The 24934-nt window shown below is 39.7% G+C and overlaps 1 protein-coding gene across 1 annotated transcript in view; it reads left to right on the forward strand.

Annotated features, from left to right (window-relative positions):
• Positions 1 to 18013, forward strand: part of wnt4 (wingless-type MMTV integration site family, member 4) — a 34734-nt gene extending 16721 nt beyond the window's left edge. The window contains exons 2-6 of the mRNA XM_008410226.3: positions 10644 to 10725; positions 13165 to 13318; positions 13551 to 13682; positions 13846 to 13988; positions 14680 to 18013. Of these exons, the coding sequence (XP_008408448.1) occupies positions 10644 to 10725; positions 13165 to 13318; positions 13551 to 13682; positions 13846 to 13988; positions 14680 to 15150 (982 nt within the window). The 3' untranslated portion in view covers positions 15151 to 18013. The remainder of the gene's footprint in view (positions 1 to 10643; positions 10726 to 13164; positions 13319 to 13550; positions 13683 to 13845; positions 13989 to 14679) is intronic.
• Positions 18014 to 24934: the final 6921 nt, after the last annotated feature.

Below are 24934 nucleotides of genomic sequence, written 5' to 3' on the forward strand. Positions count from 1 at the left end.
TGAGAGTTATTTTAGGTGTATAAAAGTATTTTGCTGTTTAGCCTGAACGTCTGCATTGATCCAGTGTTCTGGAGACCATGAAGCAGTAATTTTTTAAACCGCAGGGAAAAATGTCAAAGTTCATGTTTCTGTACAGTCTTTTTAAAATCGTGACCTCCTAGCTCTGTCTCACTCTCACAAAAAGCAAACATGGCACCATTCAGTGCTTGTTGCATTGTTTGATGGCGCTGTCACAGCGCCACCGATTGGCCTGACAGACTTACTGCAGCGTTTTCCGTGCGGAAGCTTCCTGTCGCGAGGATGCACTTTTTTTTCTTAATCATTTATGAAAATTGACCTGGTTGTTTAGTTATTCATCATCTCCTTCTTCTACTTCATCAGGGCCTTGCAAAGTACTTCATCAATGTAGTTTTAATGAAACCAGACAACGCAACGCAGTGCAGAATTACGAAGTGGAAGGAAAAGGGGTTAAAATTTTTAAAAATCTAAAAAGTGTGACAAACATTTTTATTTATCTGATGCCCTAAATTAAAATCAAGCTGCTTCAGAATGGATCTAATTAGTTAGAAGAGAACATAAATCTAGTTGTGAGACTTTTCTTATAGAACATCAGGGAAACAGTTGTGGAGATGCTTAGAGCAGAGTTCTGTTCTAAAATGGTTCTGAACCGGTTCTATCACCTGACAACTGAGAACAGCACAACTGGAAGCCAAGCAAGATATCAGCAAGCAGAACATTAATCATACAAACAGCCAGCAGCTTCGTGGTAACACTAGAGAAGTCGCTGAGATTTAAGGCTTTGATTTGGAGAGTCTATCGGCACTGATTTATAGTTGTGCACCCAAAAATGTGAGGAAAGGCCTGAAGAAGGGCTCAACTTTATATCCGTATTGTAGAAAAATCAACAGACTTATAACTAACTGCATAGGGAAAGGAAGTGAAGTTTTTTTAAATATTTAATTAGGCTTTTCTTACAATAATCCATAGTTTTGGATAAAAATGCAAGCACTAACAAATGTATCATGTTTATTTGTTAATGATATTTTCTACTTTGAATTGAATTGAGTTTACAGCTTCAAGATTTGCTGGTGTTCCATCAAGTTTTAGCAAACACCTGATGGATCTGTGTATTTGCTGAGCTCATTATAGGAGCTTCTCAGTGAAACGCTGGTAAAAATGTTGTTAAAGGGTTAAGAGGAGCCATGTTGTCATGACTTCCTGAAGGCAGAGATTCAGAAAGAGCAGGAGTTTCTTAAAGAGACAGAGGCCCAATTTCTTTTTCAAAGGTTTTGTTGGCTCTAGTGGCCTTTATTTGAAAGTAATTTGACAGAAAAGAGGGTTATGAGACAGGGGGAAGATGTGTGGCAAATGTCACCAGGCTGGGAATTGAACCTGTGACCACTGGTCTGATGACTGAGGTCTCAATACATAGGCTGTGCTTTGCCCCTGCGCCACCACAGCACCCCAAGCCAGATTTCTTTTAAGTCACATTTAATACATTTTCATAACTGAAGGTAACAGTTACTTGATTGTGCTATAAAATTGCACTATGTGACTGAAAAATACACAATACTGTCCCTTAGTTTTAGTTCTGCTCTTAATAATAACATTTTAGAAATGACAAAGAACTGGTTCAGGAACCTAAATCTTATTTTTTAACAATCTTTTTCTCAATTTTTTGCGCTTTTTGAAGTGTAACATTAGAAAAGGTCAGTGGAAATGGCAAAATTCAAAATACAATCTTAGCAAAAGTTTCTGACTTTGAGCACAAGTGGGCTTGGGTGACGCGGAAAATCATTGATCTAAAGCCCACCGGCAAGTCCATCTGAATTACTGAAAATTAAAAGCAGAGGTTTTGAATTGGACCTTCTTTAATCTCAGACTTCTATTTGACTGAAATGCTACAGTGATCTTAAACGAGGTGAGTGGCTGAAACTCCTCTATAGGGAAGTTAAAAACACAGTGCATGACAGCAGTCGTTGCTAACGAGGGTTAGCTGATTTTATGTTTGTGTTTTTGTGAAGGTTCTGTTATGGGTGCTATATTAATATATTTTACTGACTGATTAGTGTTTTAGGAATGCTGGGTACAGATTGGATTTCATCTTCCTGCAGCGTAGGTTTTCATATTATAAGCTTGTTGTCCAAACATCCTGTTTTTTTTACCAGTAAATCTTAGGGGCCACTACTGCCACCTACTGGAAGGAGGAGTTTGTGCCAGGAAACTGAAAAAAGTGAGGCTTCCTCTCTGTGTAATTCATCCAAACAACAGCGAAATTGATTCAACTATATGTGGTTTTCTTGGGATTTGATTAAAAATAACTTAACTTAATTGGGATTGTTTGTACTTGGATTCAAAATTGAGATAAAAAAAAATATTCCTTGCAAATCATGAATTTATATTAGCCCCACTTAAAAATAAGGATGCTGCAATGAGAGGGTAAAAGTTAGTAATGGATATCACTTTTCTATTATATTAGATACAAAATGTTTTTGTTTGCATGCTGCTTGGAATGATCTGTTGTTATGGTTCTCTGAAGCAGACAGAGGGTCCACGTGGGGGCTGGATGAGAGCGATGGAGCGTTCCACCTGGATCGGGGTGCGTTCGTAGGCTGCAGTGTGTTTGTGTTGCACTATGAATCACAGGCCTCTAGCGGGCTTAGGCCCCCAGGATTTAAGGACGCAAACCACCAGGAGCCAAGGAGACAGACAGAGAAGAGGGAGAGCCAGGATGAGAGGAGGGATCATGGTGTGAGTGTGTGTGTGTGTGTGTGTGTGCGTGTGTGCGTGTGTGTGTGCGTGTATGTGTGTGTTTGTCCTTCCATGAGTTGACTCCCCTGCAGAGGTGTTTTGTTAACCTCGTCTCTGGGAAACGAAGGGTGCACACAGCAGTATGAAAAGATAAAGTGAGACACCCGCCCCAGGCCTATGCTCAACTTTTCCCACACACTCACGCACGCAAGCACGCACGGACACGCACGCGCACACACACACACACACACATGAAGACATATCCAGAAAATTACCTGAACACTAGCTTATCCAATGTTTATTAAATGGTTCCAAGGTGAATGTCGGGCCAGTATGATGGCGTTCTGAGTGCTTCCTGTCAGAAGCTCCTGTCTTCCCTGCTTATTGTTCTCACTTTGTGATGGTCTTACCCAAAAGTAGAAGTAGTGAAAAAAAATCACATTTCCCACTCCTGAGTATTCTGAATTGATTCAAAATGCTCAAAAACCAATTTTAAAATGTGTTTAAGTTGTATGTCTTCGCCACTTCTGTTTGTGAATGTGCTGCATATCACCTCATCTGACGCGCCATAGGTATTTTTAGTAGGGCTGTTGTAAACTAATATTTTGGTAATCTATTGATTATTCTTACGATTAAACAAGTAATCGTATAAAAAGAATTATCAAATAAACTATTGGTAAATCTAACATAACAGCAGTGTTACTGTTGGATATCAACATCAGTCCAATTTTTCACAGTTGAGCTTCCCTAACAATAACTGTTCTGTAGTTTAGAAAATTAAACTGTAACCGTAATAGCTCACTTTCTAAGTTAACCTGAAGAAAGGTTATACAAAAATCTGAAATTATATTCAATTCAATAAAGAGGCAGGCTCACAAATACGTTTATAAAAAATGTCATAGATTTTGTGTTCATGTTAGCAACGGGATTTGACACCTTCGTCACACACAGAGACATCTACCAGCTACGTACCGCCACAATCTGCTCTGTCACAAATTTGTTGGAATGACATGAAATTTATTTTCCAGTTCATCCGTATCACTACACTTACATTAAGCACCAACTACAGAACAGCCGCCCGCTGTGTTCAGTCTATCTGCTCACATGTATAAATTCTCCCCCGTGGTCTTCACCGCCATGAGGCAGCATCTCTGGGAGGAGAAAGGCTGCCGTACTCCAGTCAATTTCAGGATGCTTATTGGTCCCCCAAACACGATAAAAACCTGGATGTTATCATAAGTCAATAAAATTCTCCCAGACAAAATTTGAAAATTGCCCATTAGGCTGCTAGCACTTAGGACTTAGCAACAACTCATAGGCCTAAGAGAGAGCCCTGCTCAATGCAAATGATGACTCGGTCTCAACACAGTGTGATAAATAATAAAACATAATTTAATGAGGCTTCGAGGTAGATACATTTTCTCGAGGAATCCTAGTAATCAAGGTACTCGAAACATTAAGGAATCATTACAGCCCTAATTTTGAGTATGTTAAGAAAAAGCCAGTAAGCTAAGCTAACCTAACGTAGTAATTTACAGGGGCAGTATTATGTGTTTTCCAGATACATGGTGCCATTTTATGGCACAACACCAATTAACTATGTTTCCTTCAGTTGTTATAAACAGGCATATATATATATATATATATATATATATATATATATATATATATATATGTGTGTGTGTGTGTGTCAACAATGACTTAAAGAATTTTTTTACTTTGTAATGTAACCCGTTGAAATTGGGTCTCTGTCACTTTAAAAACTCCTGCTCTTTCTGAAGTTCCGCCTTCAGTAAGTCATTACATCACGGCTCCTCTGTTAATCATTTAGGAATGTTTGTACCAGCGTTTCACTGAGAAGAAGCTCCTATAATGAGCTTAACAAAACTGCAGTTCCACCAGGTGTTTGCTAATTGCTGCTGGCTAGTCAGAAGGAGCTGAGTGGGGAAGTCTTGGAGGAAGGCTGTTCTGTGAGGTGGTGCTAGGTCCACGCAGACGTTTTGCACAACTTAGTGGTTGCTATGGAGATTCAGAGCAATACTCCAGGCATGTTTTTGATGAGGGAATCTAAACTGATGGAATTTGACACAGTCTGGATTTGTTTTAAATAAATGATCTATTTGTTTACAATGTCTTCTTTTCCTCTTGTCAGTCACATAATTTAAACAGAACCTCTTGGTCCTTTGAATTGGAAAGTTGTTTCTGAATTTGATCATAGCCCTAAAATTCTGAATCGAATTGTTAGGCACTGAGAAATTTGCATCTGTACCTCAACAGTGTCTCCCTATCCAAGGCGGCAGAACAAACAGGCATCAAGCATCACACATGGCTTTGATGAATGTCATGAAACCGCGCTGGAGCGAATCAGAGCAGCTGCAGCAGTTTGGGTTTGGACCAGATCCAATATGGATAGAAAGAGAAACACAGGTCAAACCCCCCCCGGCAACAACAGTTTACAATTCCTCCAATTTAATTTACAGAAGTGTTCATTAATGAGTTTTAGTGATTGAAATTTTTCGTAGTTGATGACTTGTGGCACTAATATGTTTCATAATGCGGTTGCAGAAAAGAGCATTTGTACTGATGTGATGTCCTGAAGCTGCTGAAGTTCTGTGTCTGTGTACCTCTGATGACAGGAACCGGAGGTCGGACCTTTAACTTCCCAGTTTCAGTTTCTAGAAGCCAGACTTATTCAGCTGCACTCAGGCCTTTGATAAAAGTTTGTTTGTCAGATGAATTAGTCACCACATTCATCAGGCAGCTGCAGCATGAAGTTGATTGACTTTAGCAAACAAAGCCGTCCAACTAAATGTTTTTTTCCACATGATGAAAGACGGTTTGTCCAAATGAACTTTTGTTCATTTGGACACGTTTTCCTCACTCTCCTCTTTCTTTATCCTCATCCCAATGGCTCCACCCCATGACTAGAACCTTTAAGCTGCAGTATGTAATTCTTAAAAAATATATGGCTTTTTACATATTTGTTAAAACTGTCACTGTGTCATGACTGTATGAGACAGATAATCTGTGAAAAGCTCAATCTCCTCCACCTCCTCTCCTGAGCTGCTATTGCCGTCTGCAGAAATGCACCAAAAACAACAAACAATCAGGAGCCAGGGGGAGAGGCTTATTGCTGTCAGTCTACCTTACGTATTCGCTGTTCAACATGCTTCTGTTACAGGAAAACTGTTTATCCACCACCATGCTAACTAGCTTTAGCATTCCCAACAGGCTCAGCTGTAAGGAAGAAGAGGTGCATGCAATGGTGATTGGCAGCGCTAAGACCCTCCTGCTAGCTCTGATTGATTGCTTTTAGTTAGCACTGGAGGAAAGCAGAAGAGCTCAATTTTTTTCACAGATTATCCATCTCATACCAAACCCCTCCTCCCCAAAAAAATCAAATCTGAGCCACTTCTGTCTATATGTGGAAATCGGATATGTATCCAGTTGTTTTCAAGGCGTCTGCAGTCTGAATGGTCATGTCGCATATTTTCTCCAAACTTTACATCATTCACGTGAGATGGAATCCTGAAAAATGCTGCAGGCAAGAAGCTGGTGTAGTTTGAACGTTCTGAGATGGTGAGGTCAGCTTCGAGGGAAGAGCCGAGCCAAGGTGGCTGAGATGTGGTGGAGTGGCAGAGAACAAGGTTATCACAGTGATGAGTGTTTAATACGGACTCTGTCTGGACGAGAAGAGAAAACAAGACCTTCAAAGAGACAAAGAAAGAGGTGGGGGGGAGGGGGGCTATCTGAAACACTGTGAGGGTGAGAGAAGAAGGGTGTTGGTACCCATAGGAGGAATCTCCATTACAATACAGTGGTTAAAAAAAGAGAGAAAATTATGGAAAAGTTTGATGTAAAAATTCTCCCCTAAACTCAACAGTTTTAAGAAGTTAGGTTACCTTCAAACATAATAATAATTATTATGTTTGTCATTCGCTTTGAAGTATTGATTACATTACATGGTATAAAACACATTTGGATGTGTTTTATACCAAAAAGACTTTGGATTCTATTTGACTTGTGCAAACAGACTGACAGACAGAAAGGCCTCTTCAGTCTGGTTGGGTGCCATGCCTTGATTTAAATGGACAAACAGGGATTTACGGAGGTATGTGTGGTCTTGGAAACTCATAACCTCAAACTCATAAAACAAGTTGGAGAAACGCTAAGCAGATCCGTGTCTGTAAAGAATAATGGTCCAAAACCTCAATTGTCTTGCTTTTTCACAACATGCATTTTGATTTACAACTTTGTTCTTTCTATACCTTGTGGAACTCACTTTACATAACCTCAAACAAACAGAGTGTCAGCAGCAGTTACTGTGGAACAGTCTGAGGGTGTTTGCACACCTGGTAGACCAGCAGGCTTAAATTGCAACATTGATTACATTTTCAGCTCCTGTGGTTCTCTTTCACACTGAACTGTGTCAAATAAACCAAATCCTTTGAAATACCTATTCCTCCTTGCCTGTGAGGGCGCTCTGCACCAAGAACCACTAAAGGAAATAACACAAAAACTTCTGAAGAAGACACGGACAACTGTCTTTTTAACAAAATGTAAACAAAAATGGATTGGGGTCAAAATTGAGCGTTTCTGACTCCAGTCTGAAAAATCAGGATTTCACTTTTGTCTTCGGCAAAAGACAACGAGCCATTTCTCCTCCTGGCAGAAGGCTTGCGCGTTTGTTTTGGACGTATTTACCCAGAATGCCATGCACTTTAGTCCATTTCCTGCTTTTCAAATCAATTCAAATTCAAAAGTGCATTAAGCAATGTTACATGTTAAAAATAAAACAACTGTTGTTTTGTGCACATTTGATTGCTCTGAAATGGAGGAACACAGAAAGACCAAAGATAAATGAATGGATCAAACCAGGGGTCCCCAAACTTTTTCCTGTGAGGGCCACATAACTTTTCCCTTCTCTGGTCGGGGGCCGGAGTCAGTTTGTAACAGAAAAAGTGTGACGATTGCAGGAGTGCCTAAATGTAAAAAAAAATTATTGTTTTCCAGAAAGCACAATCAAATAACGCACTCTGGGTTCTTCACAGAAAAAATCCAGGAAATAATACTATTTATGAAATAAATACCGTATTTTCCTGACTATAAGCCGCAGGTTTCTCTGCCGCTCCAGGTTTTCCACAGTGATGCAGCAGCATCAGAATTAGCAGCATCTAATTTTTGCTGTCCGCAAATTTTTGCGGACAGCAAAAATTTGAGTCGTTACAGATCAATTGAATATCACATTTATTATGGTTAACAAAGAAAAAGTTGCCAAGTTTAGATTTAACTGAACTGATTACGGTAGTTTCCAAACGGTAACTGTAACAGTAAAAGTGCTGATTCTTCGTGTTGCTACTAGCATGTGCTAAATGAAAATGGAATTCTTCTTCTATAGATTTCAACAGCAGCTTGCATCCATTATTGTTGCACTACTGCCATCTACTGGATCCTAATATCTATACCTCAAATTCTCATAATGATCCCAGTATTATTTAAAAAATGAAAAATCTTCTTTTTCCCCTCAATGCTATTTAACTGATCAACAACATTATTCTCAGATTTCAATTCCCTATTAAAACCTAATTCCGTTTTAATGGGCGCTTTCTTCTTTTATTTCCAATTTTGACTTCCAGTGATTCACTTCCTGCTAAAGAGCCCCCTGGTGGTTGAAGGAAAATCCACATGTAAGCCACATGGTTCAAAGCTGAGGAAAAAAGTAGTAGCTTACCGTCCGGAAAATACGGTATATGGAAAAAAATCTGAATGCTCTCTTTTATTGTTCAGGGAGCCGGACCAAATGTGGAGGTGGGCCATATCCAGCCCGCGGGCCGTAGTTTGGGAACCACTGGATCAAACTATTGAGCAACAACATGGAAAAACTGACTTATATAACAAAAGGAAAGCTTGAAGACTTTAAAGATACGTCTTGTCAAACACTGTGACATGTAAACTTAATTTTTCTTTGCTATTTGTGCAGATAGAGTGAGCCCTGGGGTTGTGTGTGTGCTTTTTTTTTTGGGTTGGGACCGAACCCGGACAACAACCCTAAACCAGTTTAGACCACAGCATATTCATGTCCAGTCAAAGTCCAGGCCTAAATCCAGTTGAGAATATGTGGCAAGACTTGAAAATTGATGTTCACACATACAGAAAAGTTTGGCATAGTGAAGAAAAACAAGCAGAACTTTCAGTCTTTTCAAGACCAGTTTGTAGAGACACTGTACCTCAAGAGTTGCAGCTGTAACTGTAGCAAAAGGACCATTGTATGCTACGATAACACTGACTCGTGGAGGTTAAATATATACGCAGAGCACACTTTTCAGATTTTTATCTACAAGAAAAATGTAAGCTGTTTATTTGCTCCTTCTGTTAATGTAAACAACTCTGTTTTTAACATTCAGACGTACAATGAAGCACTTTCAGTCCCCCTTCAGAAGAATGAACCATCAATAGAGCTATAGCGTGGCAGCGTGTGGCTGCATCAACTACAATCCAGCCCCTTGTGAAGTGGGCTCTTTAAGAGCACAGGTGTTTATCTTGAGAAAAATGGCAATCAAATCCTTGTTGAAAATTTGGATTGATTATATTCTTTTGTTTTAGTAAAATAACTTCTTGACTCAACACCTGTTTAAAGGCCGTTGCTGTTCATGGAGCAGTGCAGACGCTACATAATCTGAGGCCTGTTTCTGTAAGGTGCAGCTGTTACTTCAGATATGAGTCTGAGGTGAAGGTGGGAGGATCAGAATATTCTGACTAGTGTCATTTTCTCACACATCTTCTTCTATTGTGTGTGAGTGTGTCCGTTAGCAGCATATCTGACCTGTCTGGCCTGTAGGTGATGTGTGTGATAAGCCACTTTACTTCCTCTCAAGCAGACATCCATCCAAAACATTCCCATATCAGCACAAAAGCTAGCCTTGTCTTCTAGACCGAGATCCCAGCGGTTTGTTCTTGGAATCTGTCTCTACTCCCCCAGATTGGGAGTTGCTGCTCCAGCTGAGGCCCTGCTGACGCCCTGCCTCTCCACAACGTCTCTGTTTCCTCTTTGAGACCTTGGAATTACTCAAGCTGCTTGTGTTCCTTCTTTTGCATCTATCACTACTGTCCTCATTTCTGCTTTGTTCAGCATCACAACGTCCAGTTGGTTAGACGTCACCTTTTTATCAGTCTAATTCTTAGCGGTTTTGTTCCCTATCACTCTCAGTGGCGTCTCCCACTTTGACCAGGAAACCTCCAGGCAAAGTGGGAAATATTTAGTGACATATATCAAATATGTCATTTGATATATGTCACCAGTAGTTCCAGCTACTGCGATCAGACTGTTCTTTTTTCTACTATGTTACTATTAAAAATATTTTTATCAGATTAATCACTATGCTAAATTGTAAATACGCGTGTGTTCGAAAGATGATCAAAATTTTTGAAGATTCAGGAAGGTTAAAGCAAATCATTTTGTGCTAAATGTTAATTTGCAAACTGCTTGTTCTGTGATGGAAGGATATCTCATCATTTCAGGATCTACAGACTACCTCGGTTTTATCCAAACATCCATCAGGGTGTTTTAAAACAAAATTTGCTGCTCAGCACACCACTTAGACTCTCCTTGCTCATATTTTCATTTGTGTGGGCGACTCTGCATTGATGACCGCAGTACAAGAACGCATAATGGGCTTGACACACAAAAGTCGACGTTGCTCCTTCTCTATACCCTCCTAGGAGAGGCTTTTAGGTCAAAATAGTTGATTCAATTAATCTACTTTATGTGATTTCAATGCATTAAGCTTTCCAGAATAACTGCATTTGTTAATAGGTTACTGTTGACAGTCCTACAATAAACAGAACTTCAAAAGGTGCTGATGAGATTTCATCTTGCTGTGCTCTTTCGTCAGGTATCTCGCCAAGCTGTCATCAGTGGGGAGCATCAGGGACGAGGAGACGTGCGAAAGGTTACGAGGCCTTATCCAAAGACAGGTACACTCAGTGGGAGGACTGACAGTAATCACAGGAGAAGGGTTTCAGAGTTACACGCAGAATTCACAGGGACTCGCCTTGTGCAAGGAAAAAAAAGTCTTAGCTGAGTTACAGCAGTGAGTTTTGAGATTTAGGAAAAAACATGTTCTATTTGACAACTCTGATGTTGTCAAATAGAGTCGTCCAAATAGAGCTGCCCAGATCAAGATGTTTGTTGCTACAGAAGAGTTAAGAAAAACTAGGTATCAGCGAATACCAAGTCCCAGTCCAGTACCTCATCAAAGTTATTCAAAATAAAGTCAGGAACAGGTACATAAAAAGCATTTTTTTATATAACCAATATGTATGCATTTATTACACATAGAGTGAAATAGTGTCTCAGAAAAGTTTAATGTTTTAAAAAAGTTAAACATTGGAAAGTGGTTGTGACACTCCCAAATGCTGCATCCAAGCATATTCATAGAAAGCTGAGCAGTAGGAAAAAGTTTAGTAGGAAAAGGCGCAACAGGGACAGGGACAACCGCAGCCACTTCGTAACATTAAGAGCCACTACACACACACGGCTCCTACACACAGGATGCAAATGTCGCAGGCCTTGAGTCATAGCACTTCTGAACCAGAGGTAACGGCCAAAGTGTCTCACCTGGGTTAAGTAGAAAAAGAAATGGACTGCTGCTCAGTGGTCCAAAGTACTATTTTCAGATGCGTTTCATTTTGACATTAAGGTTCCATAACTTGGAGGAAGAGTGGAGAGACATAGAATCCATGTTACTTGAAGCCCAGAGTGAGGTTTCAACAGTCAGTGATGATTTAGGGTCACGTCATCCGTTTTCTATATGCCATAAATCATAGTAGAACATAGGAGCTCCAGTAGTTAATGCATAAGAAGCAAAGTATACCGTGGACAAGTGGCCAGTCCGTCACAGGGTCTGTTATAACAAGATGAGCAGAATATTATTATGTTTAAGCTTCTTCATGCCTTTTGTTACCACCTAACTCACCAGTCAAACTAACTCATTAACAATCTGACTCGAGATAGCTACAGTCTTCAAAGAAGTTACACCTCACCCCTGCTGATGACATTTTATTAAGACTTTATAGGTCAAAGTGCTAGGCTAACATTAGCAAGTTACTATTTTGCTATGACTCGTTGATAACTGAGCTTGAAACATCTGAAGCTCAGTTACCAACAGTTTTGTACAGTGTTGTATAAAGTACTGAAATCTCAGAGTCAAGTAAATGTATAGGTACCTCTCCAAAATATGACTTTGGTATAAGTCCAAGTCACTGACTGAAATGTTACTTGAGTTAAAGTCTTAAAGTATCTGAAACGTCTTGTACTTAAGTATGGAAATTACTGTAAAGATGGATGTACTCAAGTAATGTAATGAAAAGTATAAGTAAAAAGTAAAACAAGGCAAATGCAGTTTGAATGACAGTTTTTATATTTTGGTGAACTTGTCAAATACACTTAAAATAATGTACACAACCAAGTGCAGGCAAAATTAAACCTGCTAATAGATATACCTGCAGGCATCATTTAGTTAAGAAAATTAGGTGCTTCACCTATACCACAAAGTTAACTTAACCTGCTTTACAACTGAACCATATATGCATATGTGGTTCATGTCGTATGGGGTTCCATTTGTGTCCGACTTTGTTGCAGTCAATCAGTAGGTGGGGTCAAAACTAGCGTTTCTCTCGCTCGCTTTTTTGTAACGAGTAACTAAACCACACATTGAAAATGTATCAGAGCAAAAGTATGCAATTAAGTTCGGAAATATAGTGAAGTAAAAGTGAAAGTTATCAAAAATGTTCATACTCAAGGAAAGTATTAAGTACTCCAAAATATACTTAAGTAAAGTAGTGAAGTGTTTTTACTTCGTTACTATACATCACGGGTTTTGTAAGGTTCTTGTTCATTTATTCCAAAAAGGAACATTGCACATTACATAATAGAGTTAGCCATAAAGGCTAGTTTTCATCTGCATCAATATAAATACAATATATTACAATGCAATACACACATCTTACAAAGCTTCTTCCAAAAAAAGAGAATAATAACAATATAATAAAAAGCTTTTTTGTCTAAAAAGAGCGTATTGCAAAATAAAAAAAATACATTTATCACAAAAGTTCACCACAAGACAAACAACATATATATATAAAAAACTAACAAAAAACAACACAAATAAGGTCCCAGTTAAGCAGTTGATTTCCTGCTTCACAAAGTTAGCAGTTGCTTAAAAGTCTTAAAATTTGAAGATCATTTCATACCTGAGGTTCTTTATGCGCTCAGGGCTGCAGGGGAACTGGTGACTAAACTTCAAACAGTTCCCACTTTCTTTTTTCCACACCTCAAACAACAGTGTTAAGGAGTCAGTTCAAATAGTTAGGTCATGTTATGACCATAACATGTCCACTCTGCTTGTGCTTCAGGTGCAGATCTGTAAGCGCAGTGTGGAGGTGATGGATGCGGTCCGCCGTGGAGCACAGTTGGCCATAGACGAGTGTCAGTTCCAGTTTCGCAACCGTCGATGGAACTGTTCCACTCTGGAAACCATGCCTGTGTTTGGCAAAGTAGTGACCCAAGGTAGGGTTGTACACGGCAGCAAGTCCTGAAGGAACAACACTAACAGCATCAGTCAGCGCTTTTATGCTCTAATCACTCACAATCTTCATGTATTATAGGTCAAAAGTAGGAACTACTTTGCATTTTGCTTCATTCTGATCCTGAGTGTGTTCCTTTTTTAGGCTGCGCCATTCAGAGCAAGAAGCGCTTTTCATTTATATAAAATGTGTCTGTGTTTTCCTATGTGTGTTAGGCACCCGTGAGGCAGCTTTTGTGTATGCCATCTCAGCAGCCAGTGTGGCATTTGCGGTCACAAGGGCCTGCAGCAGCGGAGAGCTGGAAAAATGTGGCTGTGACCACAACGTGCATGGAGTCAGTCCAGAGGGTAGGTCTCTGCAACGCTTTCACACATGGAAAGGGAACAGAAAGGCCAGGCCCATTTACTCTTGAAAAAAAGATTAAATAATGTGACATTTTAAATAACTCATTTTGACCTTATAAAGCCAACAACGTCATAACGGTAATAACCACTTTATGCGTTTTCAAAGGTTTCCAATGGTCAGGCTGCAGTGATAACATCGCATACGGAGTGGCCTTCTCGCAGTCTTTTGTGGATGTGAGAGAGAGGGGTAAAGGCCAGTCCTCCAGCCGCGCTCTCATGAACCTGCACAACAACGAAGCTGGGAGAAAGGTAGCCCACTGCTCAGTTCTCTGTGAGAACTGAATTGCCTTGTGGCTAAAATCTGCAAACAAACTTGCATTGCTTTGCTCTAATTTAAATTCGATTGCCATCGAGACTCAGGATTGTTGAGCTAATTGAGTTTTAGATGATCAGATTAAAAGGTGTGATTTTACTTCTAGTTCACCTCCTGTTTAGTTATAGTTAGTACCAAATCCACAGGAAGCAACAAGTCAATAGAAACTTTTCTGCAAACAAAAAAATCCTCAAAGTTTCAAAACAAGCTTCCACTTGAGGAAAAATGGGGTTGGTTGAGTTAAACATTCATTTAAGTCCGACCTTAATCTTGAATTTCAGTCTAATTTATGTTTTAGGACAGAGACTCTAGTCCTAGAGGGTCTGCAACGATTAGATGCTTCTGTGCTGTAACACATCCAATTCAAGTAATTTCATGATTAGGACACAGGCGCTTGAGGACTGGAGTTGCCCATACGGGGATGGGGATATTTTTAGGACAGTCAAGTCCTTCTTAATTTGAGAAAAGCCCAAATGCCAGGTCCAGGTTTGTTGGTTCGTTCCTTGCTACCGTCTGTCATCTTCATTATTACGTTTTAGCAAGATGATCAGTCTGTTAGTGATTATAATGCTACAACTGTTGGGTGTCAGTGTTCAGAGAATGACAATGGCTGTGATATCTCTCCAGGCCATCTTGTCCCACATGCGAGTGGAATGCAAATGCCATGGCGTGTCAGGTTCCTGTGAGGTGAAGACCTGCTGGAAAGCCATGCCACCATTCCGCAAGGTTGGCAACATCATCAAGGAGAAATTCGACGGGGCCACAGAGGTGGAGCAGCGCAAGGTGGGATCCACCAAAGTCCTGGTGCCTCGCAATTCCCAGTTCAAACCTCACACAGATGAAGATCTGGTCTACCTGGAGCCCAGTCCGGATTTCTGTGACCATGACCCACGTACACCGGGTATGTTGGGCACAGTGGGACGCCAGTGTAACAGAACGTCCAAGGCTATCGACGGCTGTGAGCTGATGTGCTGCGGCCGAGGCTTCCAGACGCAGGAAGTGGAGGTGGTGGACAGGTGTAGTTGTAAGTTCCACTGGTGCTGTTATGTGAAATGCAAACAGTGCCGCAAAATGGTGGAGATTCACACTTGCCGGTGATGCAATCTGCAAAAAGGGCCACGTTGATGGACGGAAAGCTAATATCCTATACGGCTCCTCAGTGACGGTCCAGAGGGAGCAAGGAGCTCTATGAAACTCCCCCTTCTTCTGCTTTCAAACCATCCCACCCTCCTAAAACAGCAATGGGCAATGACTCTTTCAGGTCAACCGTCATCACGCAAATATATCCTGCTGTAGTAATGGCTACTTCCAGTAACAGAGTCAGATTTTTTTTTTAAAAAGAACATCCATTCTCTTCCTGTCTCTCTTATGCTCACATTTGATTTGTCACTGATGCCTTTTATTTTTATATTCTCTAACTTATTTGTTGAGACTGAGGAGATTGACAGATGGTGGACACAGAAGGAGAGAAGTTGGGACAAGAAGTGACAAATTTGGAACTGCGACTGTACAGTTGAGGGTGGAGGTGGGGTTGGGGATCAGAAGGAGGGTTGCCTGCCCGCTGTGCTTGATGATGTTGCTGCTGCTTCCAGGACTCATTTGGGGAGCTGGATGTGAAAAAAGGGAGTCGGCGAGTCTGTCAGAGGACGCACCCGCACAACACAGAGAAACACTGTGGATCTTCTGTGGGTTTCTCAGTGTGCATCAGTACCTAACTGGCCACTGAAATACCTTGACGTTGACATGCCCACTGGGTTCTTCCTCCAATGAGGACGATGAATATAATGATGATAATGGAGAGGAAAAAGCCACTTTCATCTCCTTCTGGTTTGTTTCATAGCACTGGCAGGTGATGGGTATCGAACAAATCTAACATACATACACACACAGTAGGGGTGTAGCAAGAGGTCATGCCAAGAAATCTTGCAACGTTAAAACATTATAGTGTTTCTGGCCTGAGTAAAGTCTGTAACATCTGGTAAGATTAGTGTCAGTTTATAAAACAGGTTTCTGCATATGAAGATGAGAGCTTAAGGACAGGTCATCTGTACCTATGGCTTCGTTTCCATTAGAAATGTGCACAAACATTGATATTCTGTTAATGTTTAAAAACATAGTTGTAAGAAAACACTTATTTCCAGTAAGTAGGAAATGCAATTAAAATCACACGAGTGAGTCTGCTCACACAATACGTGATTCAAAATTAAGATGGTGACGGATGTACACACTGATAAGAAGCATATTCATAATTCAGCCATCAGAGGAGATGTTTTATTCAGGCGGAGCGATAAACCTCTTATACTTGGGAGCTTCTACATAAGCTGTGTTTTGCGAAATCGTAGTTGGCGATTTCATAGAATAGCAATGGATTCAACTTGTTTGAATGCCAAATTCAACTTTTAATGAACTGTGTGATGCTTTGAGAGCTCTAGTGGAGCCAGCTGTGCACTGGCTAAAAATACAAACTGCTGAGTGTAAACTGGAATGATCCGACCAATACAAAAAAGTGTTTCTTTTACAGTTTTGTGAAATGCACAGATTTGGATACAGCCGAAAAAAAACTTATTTTGGTGCAAACACTTTTCATTGACAAACATGAGGGATTTTTTTATTGGTTTGTTTCCTTTAATTTACTTTCATAATCCCAGTTCTGTTCAATTTTATGGTTAATGGAAACTGAGCTACTTGTCTGAGACTCTTATTTTGAAGTAAGAAAAGAAATGCTTCTTGAGTTGCCTCATTTTGTTAACAGATTTAAAAACAAAGACTAGTAACGAGGCTGGCCCAAAGTTTTGAAAAACGCATTGAAGAAAGCATTTTATTAGTATATATTTAGATATAAGAAAGAGATGAAAGTTGGCATCTGCTTTGTAGAGACCCGAAAGCGTCAAAACAAAGTTGGGTTCACACGGCCCAGTGTCGTAAGAAAATCTCTGGCTGTGAACCTGAGTAAGTGCTCTCTGGCCATTAAGCAGGACAGATGGACCAAATGCTGATTTAGCACTTGCACTACCAAAGACCAAGTAGTGTCAGAAACACTCTGGGAAAATTGTGCAGCATGGCTGCTACTCCAACCAACATCTGATTCTTGTCCTCTTTTGCACAAGCATGAGAGCTACAACTATCCCCTTTCGCTCTCCCTCTTTTCTGAGTCTGACTTCAATAATAAAGTCAATAAAACCCACAAGTTGGCCTGATGGAACTCCCATAAAAGAGTGGGGATTCCAAGTTTTTCCTAAAAATGAGCTAACATCTTGCCTCATTCTTGCAATGTAGTCCATTGTTCTGACCCGACCGTCTTGCTACACCTCTAATGCACAGTAAACGACGCCACAGAACAACACCTGCATCCAGCCATGACTGTCCAGGACACCTGAAAGTTTCTGTCTAAACATTTACCAGAACAGATTTGTAATGACTCTACTATTATTCCTGAATATCCTTTTGTTCTTTTGGAGTGATGTTGACGTTAGTTGCCATCTGTCAGATTGTTAGGTTTGCTTCATACAAACATGAGTAACATGCATGTACCAGCCAACTCTCCAAAGACAAACACTCACACACATTCACACCCAAAGGGGTCATCCAGAGGGCATGTTCTGAGCATGACTGAAGCACTTTCTCTCCAAGCGCACATAGAACCCTCGGCACACAGAAACAAGCATTCAAACGGATATTCACTTACCTTCTGTATATGTATTGCACTCACTCACATACACACACGCACACACACGCACACACACACACACATAAAGTTATCAATGCCACTGTCAGGACTTCCTGTACCACCACCATAAAGCCAAGCTTCCCTATAACGTGTTTATATCATAGAGATAAACTGTCAACCTGTAAAGACACTGAAGAAGACCATACTGCCTATGAATGTATGCTGATAATGAAATATGATGTTTTTAAGTTCAGTGTTGTCATTTTTTTTTAATAAAACAAAGATTATATGGTGTTTCTGTTTCTAGGTAAGTGTGTGTATGAATGATAAATATTCAATATTAAAAACAAAAAGTGGGAGACCGTGAGAAACATGAGAGATTGCATTTCACCACAAGACAAACGCACACACACGTATAGTATGTCTTCCTACTTTCCCAAGGACTTTGCATCAACTTTCATTCATTTTGTATTCATTTCTCCACCCTAACCCCAACCCAAAAACAGCACTTCTTCTTATGGGACTCTATCTTTGGGCCCCATAAGGAGAGCAGTGGGTCCCCACAATGTAGTATGTGTTAGGAAAATAGTCCTTACAATGTATGAAAAACAAGAACACACACACACGCACACACACACACACACATACACACTGCTGACGGACATTCACATATTTCAATAAAATCGTCCATTTCCCGTGTCTTCAGCTGTATTATTATGTGACCACAGTTTGCTATGTGCAGCATTTTGAGTGTGTGCGTGCGTGTATGCATGTGTGTGTGCTTCATTACACCCCGAGGTCTTTCCCTGCACCCCGTGACACCTATAAACATTATTTATGTGCCATATACAGTATCAGCACAAACAGTATATCAATAGGAGATGGATGTGTTTTCTGCGGCACTGGGACTGTGGCTGTCGAGGTTTGGGAAGAACCGAACTGGCCTCTTGGGTTTCAGAGACCACTTGACTGAGGCAGAGCGGGGGGCGAAGAGGGGAGAGCAGAACGCCGGGCTAGATCACGGATTACAGTGAAATGAGGACCACATGGCACAAACTTTGTTCCTCTTTCTGTCCTATTAATATCATTCTGCCCCCCAGCTCTCCCCACTCTGGTCTTCTTGTTCTTTCTCTTTCAATATCTTTGACTTACAGTGGTTCCAGTTGGATGCCCCCTCTGCAGAGAGTGCAACTCCAGCCATTTGTGGTTTTGGGATGGCTGGGATCTGTCCTTCATTAAACCACTGCCATGGCCTGGGTGCAGTGGGTGGCGGGGAGCCGCGCTGATTGGGAATGTCTGCTGGCTTATGTGTCCATACGCTCCCTCTGAGAGCCTGAGAGACTGTATGAGTGTACAGTCAGTCAGGGAATTCTCATGTGGATTGTGGATTGTGGTTTGTACCTGAGACAAGAGACTGGCAGTCAGACTCTGCTGCTGTGTGTCTATGTGTGAGTTAATAAAGTGCAAATATAACAAATGGTTGTGGTTTTTCAAAACTGCTCAAATGTTCCATCGTATCATTTTGGTGTGACATATCAAGAAAGACAGTACTGTCCCTCCCCTACCTGTTACTGTTACTGTGCAGTGCGGTAGATGAAAAATGCTACAGCACTTCTCTCTCCCACAACAGGTTTCCCACAAGTCTGAACTGGAAGTGATCCACGCCATCTTGATAGGCAAGTGCAGCGCAAAGCTGACCCATGGCTTTGAGACCAACAAAAAGAAAATACCTAGCCAGTGTTCACTAATGTGCAAGAGAAAGACATTTAAACAAAATCATTGCTTTAGGCATTGACCAATATGAGACAGAGAATGGAAACATGTCAGATGATGTGGACAAGCTGCCTCTGATCTCCTACTGTGACAGTTCACTTAGTGGACACGAAGAGTCTGTACACCATGGAGGAGCTTCACGCCTGAAAAAAATGGGACGCATGTAATCGGTGCTCCAAAGGCTTTGTAAAGGATGTATGAACTCTTCATGGGAATAACAAAGTCCTGATGACTGCCAGAGTAAGTACATGTGGTAACATAGATGTCTAGCTTTATGTCTATCTTAGCTCGCAGATAAAAGATACATTAGCTAAGCTAACTTTGCTAGTTCAGTACTAAGTACTCCAGTAAATATTACTGATATTTATCTTAGTATTGCACAGAGGTGAGTACAGTACTCAAAAATTATAATTGAGTAATAGCCATAATGTACTTAAATTGTTTATAAGTTAGATAGGAATAAGGCATGAGCTAGTTCTAATCTTGTGACTTGTTTATTGTTGTCATAGCAACTGCCTACCAAGATGGCTGTCAGTTACAAAGTTCCCGGAAGTGTGACGTCACATGAAAAATAAGTATTCCACTGAAATATTCTTTGTTATAAAACTGATGGAGCATCATTAGAGAACCGTTAATGATGTGAAACTCGTTCACATTTCTGTTGTTCCAGGTCCAAAAACATGCAGGACAGATGAATGGGTGAATGTCAGGTACTTCCACGTGTATTTGTGCATTGTTGTTTATCTTGATGTTGTAGAAGATATTTGTAAAGCTTAAAGTCAATACTAAAAGTTAGTATGATAAAATGTAAATGCTAAGATTTTTCCATTAATTTTTGAGAAGGTTTTTTTATGTGCTTATTTTAATAAAAATCTAACTAAAAGTCAATGACATTTTTTTTTCAATACTAAATACTGGCAAATTGAAATTAAAATGGATTGATGCCTCCTGAATATCAGCAACTAAATTCTTTAATTGAATTAAATTAATTTTATTTTAATTCAACAAAAAAAAAAACTAAATGTGATAGAGATATAAATAATTTTGAGCCTAACTATACAGAGTCCCTCCAGAATGTTCCGGGTCCCAGTGGGATGTACATGTGACCAGAGGCTCAATCCTCACAGTCTCTCTAAAGCTGAGCTACCTTAAAAGATCAAATATTATCAAACACGTTTTTATCGTGCATTGCATTTTCTGTGCTTTTTCAGCAGTGAATAAAGTTATAAGATGTAAGCGGGCAAAGATGCCATCTCATTAAAATCAGGACTCTAACTCGACATTCATCTTGAAGCTGATTTCACTTCACGTATCTGCTTGATAGTCCAGTTTGCAGACTTCCCAGGGCCGTCTGTGTGTCTGGGCCGGTGTGTGTAGTGAATCTGCAGGGTTAGCCGTGTGGGTTGCCTGGATATTAATGCCAGTCACCCAGAGAACCCAGGAGAAGGCCGGCTTTAGCTCAGAGCCTGGCCCTCCCAGCGCTCTCCCAAACTCCCAGATCTCTCCAGCATACTTCTCATATTAAAAGAAAACAAGTTACACAAATGAGGCAGATGGTTCTTGTTTGTGATGACAGTTGCGATTCTTTCTCTCTTAGCCCCCCTCCCCCTCTCACACACACGCGCACACACACATCTTACCTTCTGCTCCCTCTCGTCTCTTGTGTTTTCACCGTTTTTTGCTCTGTTGTGTAAGACATCCTCTCACATTGAAGCTTTTTTTCTTGTAATAAATCACATTCATAGGCCTACGACTTAAGCTTCCGTGCATTTAGTTACTTTGCACATACAAAGTTTATTATGTTGTGTTTATGTTTAATAAAGCCTATTGGGATTTTAAGTGATAAAGGTGAAAGTCTTACACCTTTAAGACTTTCAAATATAAATCTGAAAAGTCTACAAGGCCTTTCTGTTTACCTGTTTACTCTGATACAATTACATAAAATACAGTAATGTTTATTTTCTTCAGAAGCATTGTCATTGGTAAACATTGTCTAGCGATGCATAACTCAGTCAGTGTTGACCTTTTGTCACGCTCTTCAGAAAGTGGCTCACTCCGCCTTGATGGATGTCACATGAATGGAAAGCTGGTCAGCAGGGGCGGATCCAGAAAATATTTATGGGATGGTAAGAGGGGGGCAGCATATGCCAGTATATATATATATATATATATATATATATATATATATATAAATAAAACGTCTCATTCTCACGTTTAGCTTACACAGGTCCAACATTGGACTTAATTTACTTGATTTACTTGTTGCAAAATGTTGTTTTTAACTTGCATTCATGTAGCACTGAGGATTAAATATAATTTCTTAATATAGTATAGTTAATTATTTTTATGTCTTTCATACTCCTGCTGATTGATATGTGTTACTGGATTGAACAGCACCTATTAGTCACTATGTGACTCATTGAGTTATGTCCAAACCATTTTATCCCAATGCAGGACGAGCAGAAATCTGTCACAAAAATATTCGTAGCGCCATCATTTGTTATCGGATATATCTATTAAATACGACTTAAAATAAAGAGGAGAAAACTGATGTTTGATAAATTCTCCGTCATACAAATCTTTAAATAATTTTGTTTCTGTTAGTTCTGTCAAGATGCAAGAAGGGGCAAATTACTCTTATATTGGTCAATCGTTTTATTTAAAATATGCTGTAGGAGTCGTAGTTTGATGATTAGTTCAGTTTTTGTTGCTTGTTTAACTTTTAGGAATTGCAGCAGCTGCAGACATTGCGCCACAATAAAGGTACAATAAAGCTGATAAACAGGTGAAGAACCAAACACCACTTCTATTTTGCCTTTTCTCGCTCTGTGTATCGCTTTACGCAGACCAGTTGCCATGGCAACAGATAGAGCAGAGATTACTGATCAGGGGAATCAACACCAAAAAACAAACATTTCCCACACAAAAAGTAGCAAAAACACCAAAACAGAACATCCAGTTTGTTGCATTATGTTGTCAGGCTTAATGTCTATATTGTCATTATTAATAAGTTTTCGCCTGAGCACAGCGGTGGTTGATTAGCTCATTTAAACAGCTGCTGTACGGATGACTTGGTGGGCGGGTTGACCTGTTTTAGTGCTAACGGAACCAAAACACACCGAACTGAGCACATGTTAAGGTTTATCAAAGTCAATAGAAGACTAGCAACAGTTACAGGCCTTAAAGTAAAAAAAAAATTCTGAGCCTGAAACTTATAGTTATGATATAAATTAACTATACCGTTGCTATTGCCACAGTTTAGTAAAAAGTGTCTTTGAATAGTGCAAACAATTGCTTCTAACAATACAATTAACAAGTCAAATACTCAAACTTAAATAAGACTTCAGTACATATCAACTCAAAACAAAATGTAAAATGTCTGTGCCCTAAAGGTTAGCCTTACAGGCAAAAACCCCTCAACATTAAATAAGAGTCTTTTCAGTCAATGTTTTTGCAAGTAATTTAGAACATGCAACATTACCAACTAAATCAGTGTTTCTCAACCTTTTTTGGGCCAGCCCCTCCCCCCTTCCCCCCCAGCCTTTATCCAGGTCCCCACCACCCCCCACCAAAGAATTTGTAGGCTACTTTGCAGTGACTATTATTTTATCATTAATATTACTATCACTATTGTAGATATTTTGATTTTAATGCTTGTTTCTGTATTTATCATCAAAATAATTTCCCAGAGAACAAAAAAGTCATGGGAATAGAAATTATTTTCACAGGCGTCTACGAAAAATTTAATGAACATTCAACGCAAAATTGGTAGGCCTAACAGCAGCCAATCAGAGTGGGAAAATATATTCTTGTTCTTTGCCATTTTTCAGTTGTTAAATATTCCACAAAATGACCAGATAAAAGATGTTCAACATGCCAGTTTAAACTTTGAACTATTTGCAAAACGACTGAGCTCTGCAACATTAAAACATGGATAGAACTGTAACTACATTAATCATAACTCTTCTTCTCTTCAGTGTTTCTGTCAGTTTCTGGTGGTGCAGCTCTGTGCTGCCTTCAGGAGAATGGGACATCAGAGCATCATCCATAAAATTTCACCCTCATGGCATTTATTGTGCAAACCAGAGCTTTCAGTGGAGAAACAAAAGTTCCAGATCCTTTTAATGCCGTACAAATATGAGACAGAAACATGGATTATATCTTTATATAGACCTGTCTATTGATTATAGATTAATAGTTTTACTGGACAGAAATTACAAAGAACAATTCTGGTTCTAAATCAAATCCTAATGAGTCAAATTGAAAGTGTCATGGAGTCATCAGCCTCATGACATTAACAATGACATGAAAAATAATATTGAAGAAATAAATATATCAAATCTAATTAAAAACATAAAAATAAGTGATCAGTTCTTTACTGTTATGGTCTGTAATATGTATTTATTCTCTGTACTAGATATGGTCTCAACAAACCCATGGCACTTCAACAATATTATTTTAGCTTTTATCTGGAAATAGTGTCTGTTTATTCTTGCCATACAGTCCTCTGTATTGATTATTGCTTGAAATGTCTTGCCAAACCAGTTTATTCCTCTGTATTTACTTTAGCTTCTTAGTTTATTCTTGCATTTTGTTCTTCATTCATTTCCATTTAGTTTCCTTTGATTAATATTATCCTCTCTTGGTTTATTGCTATGTCCACTTTAATTTCTTTCCTGTTGCTAGATTTATTTAATCGTTTATTGACGCTCACCATCAGTAATCTTCACTCATCACCTGCTGAGCCGCCTAATCATCATATGTTTCACATCATGTGTTGATTTTTCACTGTTCAGAGTCGGGTCCTCTGTTTTTATGCCATAATTCACATCTAGTTTGTCGCTCCGTTTTATGTCCCGCTTCTCCTGTTTCAGAGTTTTGCTCAATGTGCACGGCTTTTTTTTTTTTTTTAACCCCCTAAGGTGCAGGGCGGTCGGGAAAAGTATCGTTGGGGAAAAGGCAGACTAACATAAACCTTTTAAAACAGCGGAAACAATTTCGGTATTTTGATTATTAAAATTTAAAAGTGCTGTGGTACCATTGTTCTATTGCACCCATTTCGTACCGGACCACTTACAGCACCGGTGTTAACGCTATAAAATGAACGCTCTATCGTGGTATCACCCATGGAGGGATTTCTTTATTTAAATGGGTTCATTTTTCAGAGGGATACACAGTGAGGGTATTGTGATTTTAGCAATTACTTGTTTATAAGAGCGATTTTCTGTTGTCCTTCCATGGAAGCAGGCAGCACCCAGACGGACAATAAAACACTTTTTAATATAAGTTGCTGCTTTGCCATGATCACAGAACTGCCAAAACATATGTACAAAAATCCTCAATAAAACATAAAATATTAGAAAATCAGACACCACACAAAGTGAATCACAGCAGCGGTCATCAGCCGGTGTAACGCTGACCTGATGCGGTGAAGCTACTAGC

Source organism: Poecilia reticulata, chromosome 5, assembly GCF_904066995.2.
Source record: "Poecilia reticulata chromosome 5, P_reticulata-male-v2, whole genome shotgun sequence".
NCBI classification, from domain to species: domain Eukaryota; kingdom Metazoa; phylum Chordata; class Actinopteri; order Cyprinodontiformes; family Poeciliidae; genus Poecilia; species Poecilia reticulata.